Raw genomic sequence first — 11,428 nt, forward strand, 5'->3', positions numbered from 1 at the left:
TGCTTACCCAGATTTTTACGGTTACAGTCAAACCCTGGATCAACCGCGACAAGCTGCAGAAGGTCCGCGTGCGCGCGGGCCAGGCGGTGCGCTTCGACGTGGACGTCAAGGGCGAGCCGGCTCCCATCACCACCTGGACCCGGGACGGCAAGCCGCTTACCGGTGTTGGCGTAAAGATTGAAAACGAGGATTACAACACCAAGTTGGCTTTGACCGAGACTTCTCGCTCCGACACGGGCACCTACACGCTGCGCGCTGAGAACGCCAACGGCTTCGACGAGGCCACCGTCGAGGTGGAGATCCTGGACAAGCCCGGCAAGCCCGAGGGTCCGCTGGAGGTGCTGGACGTGCACAAGGAGGGCTGCAAGCTCAAGTGGGAGAAGCCCAAGGACCTGGGTGGCCTGCCGCTCACGGGGTACACGCTGGAGAAGATGGACGTGACCACCGGCAGGTGGACGCCCGCCGGCTTCTGCGACCCGGAGAAGACCGAGCACGAGGTGAAGGGGCTGGAGCCGGGCAAGAAGTACCAGTTCCGCGTCAAGGCCGTCAACGACGAGGGCGAGTCCGATCCGCTGGAGACGGACCTCGCCGTCCTGGCCAAGGACCCCTTCGACGCCCCAGGCGCACCGGGCCTGCCCGAGATTGTGGACTGGAACGAGACGTCCGTGAAGCTCGAGTGGGCCCCGCCCGCGCGCGACGGCGGCGCGCCCATCACGGGCTACGTCGTCGAGATGCGCGACAAGTACAGCCCCAACTTCGTCAAGTGCGCCGAGGTGCACGGGCCGACGTGCCAGGCCACGGTTCCCAAGCTGGAGGAGGGCAACCAGTACCAGTTCCGCGTCAGGGCCGTCAACAAGGCCGGCCCTGGCGAGCCCAGCGAGGAGACCAAGACGCACACTGCCAAGGCTCGTTTCTGTAAGTGGAGTATACCGTTTTCGTTTATCGATTTTAGACGCCGTTTCTGCCGAGCGAGTGTACTCAAATCCTGCACTTTTTTGCCTACCTTGCAGTGAAGCCGCACATCGACCGCACCAACCTGAACCCAGTGGTGATCAAGGTGAACCACACGCTGTCGCTGGACATCAAGATCACCGGCGAGCCGGCACCCGTCGTCACCTGGGTGTTCAAGGAGAAGGAGATCAAGACCGAGGATCAGTACCTGATCGACAACATCGACTACAACACCAAGTTCTGCATCCTCAAGACGAAGCGCGCGCACAGCGGCGTGTACAAGATCACCGCCAAGAACGAGGTCGGCGAGGACACGGCTGAGCTGGAAGTAACCGTGCTCGGTGAGTGGGAGCGCCTGCGATGGCGAGGGTAGGCCAGCCCGCGGTGCAGCGGTGCGCCCGGCCTACGGATGTTGCCTACCCCCGCAGGCGCTAGGCCTCTGCACAGCGGCAGCAGCCTGACGCCCCCAGTTTTAATGCATCTTTTCCCCCTTTCACTCTCTCTCTCCTTTAGGCAAACCCGGCAAGCCCAAGGGCCCGCTCGAGGTGTCGGACGTGACTAAGAACTCCGCCAAGCTCAAGTGGGAGAAGCCCGAGGACGACGGCGGCACCCCGGTCGAGTACTACGAGATCGAGAAGCTGGACCCGCTGACGGGCCACTGGGTGCCGTGCGGCCGCGCCACCGAGCCGGAGGCCACCGTCACCGGGCTGCAAGAGGGCAAGCCGTACAAGTTCCGCGTCCGCGCCGTCAACAAGGAGGGCGAGTCGGACGAGCTGGAGACGGACAAGTCCATCATTGCCAAGAATCCGTTCGGTGAGTTGCGCAGATGACAGTTCACTGGCTGCTTTGGTTTCGCCTTCGAGCAAGAACCCTATCCATCACGCTGCCGATCCTTGTTTCAGACGAGCCTGGCAAGCCTGGCCGTCCGGAGCCAAAGGACTGGGACAAGGACTTCGTGGAGCTGCAATGGACTCCGCCCAAGGACGACGGTGGCGCACCCATCGAGAAGTACATCATCCAGATGCGCGACAAGGAGGGCCGCGGCTGGGTGGACGCTGCCACCGTCCCGGGCAACAAGACCCAGGGACGCGTGGAGAACGGCATCGAGCCGGGACACGAGTACGAGTTCCGCGTCGTGGCCGTCAACAAGGCCGGCCCCAGCGAGCCGAGCGATGCATCCAAGTCCGTCATCGCCAAGCCACGCTTCTGTAAGTAGAAAGAGACAATATTTCAACTAAGGTTTTGAAATGAAAATGGGGGGCCAGTTCTGGGGGTAGCTAACGCGCCCTGTTTTTACCAACAGTGAAGCCGAAAATCGATCGCAAGAACCTGCTCAAGAAGACAATCCGAGTGGGTCAGCTTCTGCGCGTGGAGGCCGACGTTCAGGGCGAGCCGCCACCAACCATCACATGGGTGATCAAGGGAGGCCAGCCGCTCACGAGCAACGAGCGCCTCAAGATCGAGAACGAGGAGTACAAGACGACCTTCATCTTGACGAAGGCAAAGCGTACCGACTCGGCCGTGTACACGGTGACGGCCAAGAACACCTCGGGCGAGGACACCGTGGACATGGAGGTGCTGGTGCTCAGCAAGCCTTCCAAGCCCAAGGGCCCGCTCGACGTGTCCGACGTGACGGCCGAGGGCGTGCACCTCAAGTGGGACAAGCCGGAGGACGACGGCGGTGAGCCCGTGGACCACTACGTCGTGGAGCGCATGGACACCGAGACTGGGCGATGGGTTCCCGTCACCACCACCAAGACGCCGGAGGCGGACGTAAGTGGCGCTGCGCTGTGAATCCGACACCGTTCGCCACAAGAGCTGGTCTCACTAATCGTCTTTGTCCTCCAGGTGACCGGGCTCAACGAGGGCAAGGATTACCTGTTCCGCGTCAAGGCCGTGAACTCAGAGGGTGAATCTGAGCCCTTGGAGACGGACATCCCCGTCACGGCCAAGAACCCTTACAGTAAGTTTGTTGGCAAAACAACAGTTTTTCAAAATGTAAATATATTTCAGTTTGGAGGAGTAGGGTGGGAACTGCGGCCACTAACTTCGTGTTTGTACAGACGAGCCGGACAGGCCAGGCAAGCCGGATGTCAAGGACTGGAGCAAGAACCACGCGGACCTGCGGTGGACGGCGCCTAAGAACGACGGAGGCTCCCCCATCACGGGCTACATCGTGGAGAAGAAGGACGCTAACAGCTCCAAGTGGGTGAAGGCGGTCGAGGTGCCCGGCAACAAGCACGAGGCCACGGTGCCCGACCTCCTGGAGGGCGGCAAGTACCAGTTCAGGATCCGCGCGGTCAACAAGGCCGGCCAGAGCAAGCCCAGCGAGGCTAGCGAGACCATCACCGCCAAGGACCGCAACGGTAAGTGGCACATGAGACATTAAGAACGGGATAAAGCTGCGAAAAGCCTCCGGGAAGTGTTGTGATCCGACGCGCACCTCGTCTGCCCCCACAGTGCCACCAAAGATCGACCGCACCACGCTCAAGGACATGAACGTCAAGGCGGGCCAACACCTCCGCTTCGACGTCAAGATCTCGGGCGAGCCGCCACCAACCAAGACCTGGTTCCACAACAAGGCTCGCATCGAGTCCAAGGACGAGCTCACGGTGAGTGCCACGTCACCAGCAGCGGTGTCAGCACTTTGATAGTGTGTAAAGTGCGTTTTGATATCATCGAGACCTTTTATGACCTATCCTCTTGCTGTCTAGATCGAGCACGAGGACTACAAGACCCGGCTGGTGGTGACGGCCGTGGCGCGGAAGCACACTGGCCTGTACACCATCAAGGCGGAGAACTCGTCGGGCAAGGACGAGGTGACGATCGAGATCACCGTCATCGACAAGCCCGGCAAGCCCGAGGGCCCGCTCAAGATCTCCGACATCCACAAGGAGGGGTGCAAGCTCAAGTGGAACCCGCCGCTCGACGACGGCGGCGTGCCCATCGACTACTACGCCGTGGAGAAGATGGACACCGAGTCTGGACGCTGGATGTCGGCCGGTCGAGCCAAGGAGCCCTTCATCGAGCTCAACAACTTGGTGCCCGGCCAGGAGTACAAGTTCCGCGTCATGGCCGTCAACGCCGAGGGCGAGTCGGAGCCTCTCGATGCCGAAGAAGCCATCGTCGCCAAGAATCCATTCGGTACGTGTCACAATTGTGGTCAAGTGTCATTCACTCAGATCTATCAAGTGTTCGGCTTTGGAAACACATATGCAAGTGTTTAAGAAGGCGCTTTACTCTTGCGATTGCTGTTTATTGCGGAAGTAAGCCAATGTATTTCCATGGGGTGTAAAGTGTAACTGTCCAACACGCGGGTTTTAAACTAGTGTTTAAAATTTGAATCCAACTCTTGATGCGCCATGGCCTTAATTTATTGAACACTTGCTTACTTGTTTGTTCAATACTTGTCAGTGGTTCACCGGTGGCCACCTAAGGTGTCAGTGTAGGTGGTGGTAGTCCATTTTTGGGTGCCTTGTTCAATGTCCCTTCTTTGTCCTCGCAGACGAGCCTGGCGCTCCGGGGGCACCGGAGGCCACGGACTGGGACCGCGACTTTGTGGAGCTGAAATGGACCCCGCCTGCCAAGGACGGCGGGTCTCCCATTACCGGCTACGTGATCGAGAAGCGCGAGAAGGGCTCCCCTCGGTGGGTGAAGGCCGGCGAGACGCGCGGGCCCGAGTGTAAGGGCAAGGTGGAGAACCTGGACGAGGGCACGCCCTACGAGTTCAGGGTGCGCGCCATCAACGCGGCCGGGCCTGGCGAGGCCAGCGACGCCTCCAAGTCCATCACGTGCAAGCCGCGCAAGGTGCCGCCCAGGATCGACCGCAAGAACCTGCGCGACATCACGGTCCGCGAGGGCGAGCCTTTCGTGTTCGACGTCAAGATCACGGGCGAGCCGGCTCCCGACGTCGAGTGGAACTTCGGCACCAAGCGCGTCAACGAGAACGCCGTGCGCAAGATCGTCAACGTGCCGAACAACAGCAAGCTCGTGTACGACAAGCCCGAGCGCAAGGACAGCGGCATCTACAAGATCACCGCCACCAACAAGTACGGCACGGACTCCGCCGAGGTGGAAGTCACCGTTGTGTGTAAGTATCTGGCGACACCCGAGTCTCTGACGTCACTGCGTCCGGTTTGTAACTTTACTAAGCACTTTTCTCCCTGCAGCCAAACCCAGCAAGCCAGAGGGCCCGCTCGAGGTGTCGGACATCCACAAGGAGGGCTGCAAGCTCAAGTGGAAGCGGCCCAAGGACGACGGCGGCGAGCCGCTCGACGGCTACCTGGTCGAGAAGTTCGACCCGGAGAACGGTGCCTGGATCCCCGTGGGCAAGTCCAAGGATCCCGAGATGGTGGTCGACGGTCTCACGCCTGGACACGAGTACAAGTTCCGTGTCAAGGCCCTCAACAAGGAGGGCGAGTCGGAGCCCCTGGAGACGTACACTTCCATCGTCGCCAAGGACCCCTTCTGTAAGTGCAGGGCTCATCAGCGGCGCCGCGGGCGAGAGCTCGTCGTCAACGGACCAGCTAACGAACGTCATTTCCTTCCACAGCCACTCCTCAGGCCCCCGGCACGCCGGAGCCCGAGGACTGGGACCAGCACCACGTGGACCTCGTGTGGAAGGAGCCCATCTCCGATGGTGGCACTCCGATCACGGGCTACATCATCGAGAAGAAGGACAAGTACACCGCCATGTGGGAGAAGGCGCTGGAGACCAGCACACCCGAATGCAAGGGCACCGTCACAGGCCTCATCGAGGGCAACGAGTACCAGTTCAGAGTCATCGCTGTCAACAAGGCTGGCCCTGGAGCTCCCAGCGATGCCAGCAAGACCTTCACCGCCAAGCCCCGGTTCCGTGAGTATCTGCATGTTTTAACTTTGCGCTACCTTATACAGTAACCACTTTCAAAAACAATCACAACCACAACTCACCTCTATCTGTTCAACAGTGGCGCCTAAGATCGACCGCCGCAACCTGCGCGACATCACCATCTCGGCCGGGTCCACGCTCAAGTTCGACGCGAACGTCATCGGCGAGCCGCCACCACACATCGACTGGCGCTGCGCGTCCAACCCGCTCAAGAACAGCAAGCGGGTGACGATCGACAACACGGACTACAACACCAAGCTGGTGATCCGGCCCGCGCGCCGCGAGGACTCGGGCGAGTTCACCGTCACGGCCACCAACTCGTCCGGCAAGGACATGGTCGCCATCAACGTGGTGGTCACCGACAAGCCGTCGGCGCCCGAGGGTCCGCTCGAGATCTCGGACGTGTACAACGAGGGCTGCAAGCTCAAGTGGAAGCGCCCGCTGGACGACGGTGGCACTCCGCTCGAGTACTACCAGGTGGACAAGATGGACCCGGATACCGGCTGCTGGGTGCCCTGCGGCCGCGTGACGGAGCCTCGTAAGTATTATTGTCATTTGTCGCTGTCGCAGACTCTTTGGTGTTAACGCTTTGGACAATATTCCTTATTCTCGGTTTACTTGTTTACATAGACATGGACGTCACTGGTCTGACTCCGGGCAAGGAGTACAAGTTCCGCGTGTCGGCCGTGAATGCCGAGGGCGAGGGTGAGCCTCTGGTCGCCGAGGAGACGATCGTGGCCAAGAACCCCTTCGACGAGCCCGGCGCACCTGGCAACCTCAAGGCGACCGACTGGGACAAGGACCACGTGGACCTCAAGTGGACCCCGCCGGTCAACGACGGTGGCTCCCCGGTCACGGGCTACATCATCGAGAAGAAGGACAAGTACGGCCAGTGGGAGAAGGCGGTCGAGGTTCCCGCGGACGAGCTGACGGCCACCGTGCCGGACCTGGTCGAGGGCCAGAAGTACGAGTTCCGCGTGCGCGCCGTCAACAAGGCCGGCCCTGGCGAACCCAGCGACCCGACGCCGACCATCATCGCCAAGCCACGCAACCTGGCCCCCAAAATCGACCGCACCAACCTGATCGACATGCGCATCCGTGCCGGACAGAACTTCGTGTTCGACGTGAAGGTGTCTGGTGAGCCGATGCCCGACACCCGCTGGCTGCTGCGCGCCAAGGAGGTGCGCTCCAGCGACAACGTCAAGGTCACGCACTCGGACTACAACACCAAGCTGAGCGTGCGCGGTGCCACTCGCGCCGACTCGGGCACCTTCATCATCACGGCCGAGAACATAAACGGCAAGGACATCGCCGAGGTCGACGTCATCGTCTTGGACAAGCCGAGCCCGCCCGAGGGCCCGCTCAAGGTCTCGGACGTGAGGGCCGACGGCGTCACGCTCAAGTGGAACGCACCCGCTGATGACGGCGGCAACCCCATTGAAAAGTACGTCGTGGAGAAGATGGACGAGGCCACCGGCAGGTGGGTGCCCGCCGGAGAGACCATTGGGCCTGACACTCAGCTCAAGGTCGACGGCCTCATCCCTGGACACAAGTACAAGTTCAGGGTCCGCGCCGAGAACAAGCTGGGCAGGTCCGAGCCCCTCACTACGGAGCAGGCTATCGAGGCCAAGAACCCCTTCGACGAGCCCGACAAGCCTGGCACACCCGAGATCACAGACTTCGACAAGGACTTTGTCGATCTTGAATGGGATCGTCCCAGGAGCGACGGTGGCTCACCAATCACTGGTTACATCATCGAGAAGAAGGACAAGTTCAGGTGAGTTCCCCCTCTCCCCTTTCTACCCTTGACAATTTTCCCTGTTCTGTAGACTAACAATGACTCACGTGTATTGCAGCCCGAACTGGGAGAAATGCGCCGAGGTCGAGGGCGACGTGTGCAAGGGCAAGGTGCCCGGGCTGATCGAGGGCACACCCTACGAGTTCCGCATCAGGGCGGTGAACAAGGCCGGCCCTGGCGAGCCCAGCGACGCGTCCAAGACCCACGTCGCGCGCGCCAAGAACGGTGAGTTGAAACTTTGAACGCGAGATGTAGGTTCTAAGCGAAGATATAAACCAGAAAGTACATCCGAATCCGAAAATCGCTGCTACACAAAGTTTAGCTTGCCTACGCAACGCAAGCTCTCTTAGCGCCTGATAGGTAGGCAACACACTTGCCCGCAGTGCATACGTGCACTGCGGGCTGGCCTACCCCGAGTTTCGCAGGCGCTGAGCTCCCGTCGTTTGCTGAATAAATCTAAGAAAAACCGATGGACTCTCTAGGCGATCTCTAATAGACATATACACAATTGAGTGTTGTCTTTGTGCTGACGCTCTGCTCTGTCCTTCTCACAGTGCCGCCCAAGATCGACCGCAGTGCCATGCTGGACCTCAAGGTTCGCGCCGGCCACAACTTCGACTTCGACGTGCACGTCGACGGTGAGCCGCCAGCGAGCAAGGAATGGAGCCTGAGGGACAACATGGTGCTGCCCGGCGAGCGCGTCAAGATCACCAACGAGGACTACAACACTCGTCTGCGCATCACTGACGCCCGCCGAGCTGACAGCGGCGAGTACAAGCTCGTGGCCAAGAACATCAACGGCAAGGACACGGCCACCGTCTACGTGACGGTCCTGGACGTGCCCACGCCACCAGAGGGCCCGCTCAAGGACAGCGACGTGACCAAGAACAGCATGGTGCTGTCCTGGCGTGCACCCAGGGACGACGGTGGCTCCGAGATCCTTCACTACATCGTGGAGAAGATGGACTCGGAAAACCTGCGCTGGGTGCCGGTGGGCGAGACACCCACGACTCAGATCAAGGCGGACCACCTGATCGAGAACCACAACTACATGTTCAGGGTGCGCGCAGTGAACCGGCAGGGCGAGTCCGGCCCGCTCATGAGCACCGAGCCCATCACGGCCAAGGACCCCTTCGGCAAACCGGAAAAGCCGGGAACGCCCGAGGTTGTCGGTAAGTGTCTGCGCAAAGTCCGGTCGCGTCTCCAACCTTTTTTCCACTTTCTCTCACCCTTCAACTCTTCTCTTGTAGACTGGGACAAAGATCACGTCGACCTGGAATGGACCCCACCCAAGAGGGATGGTGGTTCCCCGATCACCGGGTACATCATCGAGAAGAGGCCCAAGTTTGGGTGAGTACTTGTGCCTTAGCTACACGGACAACACTGATCCCTGCTGATTGCTCATGACCACCCCTCTCTCTGTGTCTGCAGCTCGTGGGAGAAGGCCGCGGAGGTTCCCGCCGGCAGCACCAAGGCCACGGTGCCCCACCTGATCGAGGGCGAGGAGTACGAGTTCCGCGTCATCGCCGTCAACAAGGGCGGTCCGGGCGAGCCTAGCGACGCGTCCAAGTCTGTGATCGCCAAGCCGAGGTTCATGGCACCGACCATCGACCGCGCCTTCCTCCAGGACCTCGTCGTGAAGGCCGGCGAGCGCATCAGCTTCGAGGTGCCCGTCGAGGCGTCGCCACGCCCCAAGGCCACCTGGACCGTGGACGACAAGCCTGTGGGCACGCGAGCGGACATGATGACCACCAACACGCAGACCACGTTCGAGATTCCGTTCGCGGCGCGCAGCGACACCGGCCGGTACAAGCTCACCCTCAAGAACGAGTTGGGCGAGTGCTCGGCATCTGCGTACGTCACGGTGCTCGGTGAGTTCTTCGTTGCGATGCGATTGCAGTGTGAGAAATCGGAAAATGTTGTTGTTGTTGATTTATGGAGAGGTCTTTTAACTTCTTTGCGCTTTTCAGATAAACCTGGTCCACCTCTGCCCCCGCTCGAGGTCAGCAAGGTCACCAAGGACAGCTGCCGCCTGTCGTGGAAGCACCCTAAAGACGACGGCGGCTCGCCGATCCTCCACTACTTGGTGGAGAAGATGGACATGTCTCGCGGCACATGGTCGGACGCGGGCATCGCCACCGGCCTGCAGCACGAGGTGCTGCGCCTCATCCACATGAAGGAGTACCTGTTCCGGGTGCGCGCCGTCAACATCATTGGCGAGTCCGAGCCTCTCGAGACCACCAAGCCCATCGTGGCCAAGAACGAAGTCGGTCAGTGCAACGATCCAGTGGACTACCTCACCAGGACTAATCTGCGACAGAAAGAAAGATATAAGGTGTTCTCATACTTCCGTGTTTGACCCCACAGATGAGCCTGGTGCGCCCGGCAAGCCCAGCATCACCGACTGGGCCAAGGACCACGTGGACCTGTCCTGGGAGAAGCCCAAGTCGGACGGCGGCTCGCCCATCACGGGCTACATCGTGCAGCGCCGCGAGAAGGGCAGCCCGTACTGGGTGAACGCGGTGCACGTGCCGGCCAAGCAGACGTCGGCCACCGTGCCGGACCTGACCGAGGGCCAGGACTACGAGTTCCGCATCATCGCCACCAACGTGGCTGGCCAGTCCGAGCCCAGCGAGCCCTCGGACGTCGTCACCGCCAAGGACCGCTATCGTGAGTATACAGTGGGGTGGTCGCGCGGCCCCAGCCCCCGGCGGGAGACACTTGTCGTAACCACGCGCGTCTCGTTCCCTCCCCAGTGGCGCCAAAGATCAAGACACCACTGCACGACATCCGCATCAAGGCGGGCACCATTCTGCACGTGGACATCGACTTCATCGGCGAGCCCGCGCCCGAGGTGGTGTGGTCCGTCGCCGGCAAGGAGCTGCAGACGGACGCGCGCACCACCATCACGTCCATCGGCTACCACACCATCGTCAACACGGTGAACGCCAAGCGCAGCGACAGCGGCTTGTACCACCTGCTGCTGAGGAACAGCTCGGGCATCGACGAGGGCTCCTTCCAGGTGGTCGTGCTCGGTGAGTAAGGGTGAGGTGGCGGCTGCCCCAGCCTTAACTCAAGGTGGTGGTTCTGACTGTGCTCCTTGTTGCCTGCAGATCGCCCCGGACCTCCGGATGGCCCGCTAGAGTACGAGGAGATCACCGCCCAGAGCGTGACCCTGTCCTGGCGCCCACCAAAGGACAATGGTGGCAGCGAAATCACGTAAGTTCAACCCCGGGTGCTGCAGCGAGTCTTAAGGGGAGGCTACAGTGAAAATATGGAGGTTTTTGCTCCAAGTATCTATATTAGCATATCATCCAATAACTGCTCTATCCTTTGCAACTAATAAGAATGTTATTTCCCTCTATCTTTTATTTAAACAAAAGACTGTTTGAGGTCCTGAAGTAACTAATTACCTCCTTTTAAACATAACTTTTCTTAGTAGTAAACACTCTTTATTGGTTTTTTATTTTTAAAACACTTTCCGTGCGGGGCCCTTTTTAAGAGCATCTACCCATAGGCGGAGGGTTTTTTTTCTCGAAAAAATATTTTTTGCTCTAAAACCTAATAGAATACTCGGTTAGGCCCTTGGCACTACGGGGAAAATTTGCGACGCGTCCACCTGTGTGGACCCGCCGCACGGAAGGCACTATTTTTGCGGGTCCACGGGTGTGGACCCGTCGCACGGAAAGTGTTAAAGGCTCCAAAAATTCCCTGCACATTAAATTTTTAGTTACGGAGGCAAATATTTTTGGGAAACATGATTTATATGTCCCTCTACAAATTGGCTTAAACAGATTTGTATGTTTGTT

General features: G+C 59.8%; 1 protein-coding gene across 31 annotated transcripts in view; it reads left to right on the forward strand.

Moving 5' to 3' along the window:
* Positions 1-10,862, forward strand: part of LOC113201767 (twitchin) — a 66,876-nt gene extending 56,014 nt beyond the window's left edge. For 30 of the 31 annotated variants that reach the window (XM_052272643.1, XM_052272666.1, XM_052272644.1 and 27 more), the window contains 22 exons: positions 28-915; positions 1,011-1,292; positions 1,465-1,764; positions 1,854-2,159; positions 2,255-2,724; positions 2,800-2,914; positions 3,015-3,317; positions 3,412-3,563; positions 3,666-4,095; positions 4,457-5,041; positions 5,121-5,420; positions 5,504-5,806; positions 5,901-6,359; positions 6,452-7,598; positions 7,678-7,844; positions 8,174-8,791; positions 8,870-8,969; positions 9,051-9,490; positions 9,590-9,889; positions 9,987-10,289; positions 10,376-10,654; positions 10,733-10,862. In XM_052272643.1, the coding sequence (XP_052128603.1) occupies positions 28-915; positions 1,011-1,292; positions 1,465-1,764; positions 1,854-2,159; positions 2,255-2,724; positions 2,800-2,914; positions 3,015-3,317; positions 3,412-3,563; positions 3,666-4,095; positions 4,457-5,041; positions 5,121-5,420; positions 5,504-5,806; positions 5,901-6,359; positions 6,452-7,598; positions 7,678-7,844; positions 8,174-8,791; positions 8,870-8,969; positions 9,051-9,490; positions 9,590-9,889; positions 9,987-10,289; positions 10,376-10,654; positions 10,733-10,842 (8,357 nt within the window). In that variant the 3' untranslated portion in view covers positions 10,843-10,862. The remainder of the gene's footprint in view (positions 1-27; positions 916-1,010; positions 1,293-1,464; positions 1,765-1,853; positions 2,160-2,254; positions 2,725-2,799; positions 2,915-3,014; positions 3,318-3,411; positions 3,564-3,665; positions 4,096-4,456; positions 5,042-5,120; positions 5,421-5,503; positions 5,807-5,900; positions 6,360-6,451; positions 7,599-7,677; positions 7,845-8,173; positions 8,792-8,869; positions 8,970-9,050; positions 9,491-9,589; positions 9,890-9,986; positions 10,290-10,375; positions 10,655-10,732) is intronic. The other variant, XM_052272671.1, reaches the window with a different exon arrangement.
* The last annotated feature ends 566 nt before the right edge of the window (positions 10,863-11,428 follow it).

The sequence above is a fragment of the Frankliniella occidentalis genome, unplaced genomic scaffold, assembly GCF_000697945.3.
Source record: "Frankliniella occidentalis isolate FOCC.00 unplaced genomic scaffold, Focc_3.1 Scaffold216, whole genome shotgun sequence".
Lineage (NCBI taxonomy): Eukaryota > Metazoa > Arthropoda > Insecta > Thysanoptera > Thripidae > Frankliniella > Frankliniella occidentalis.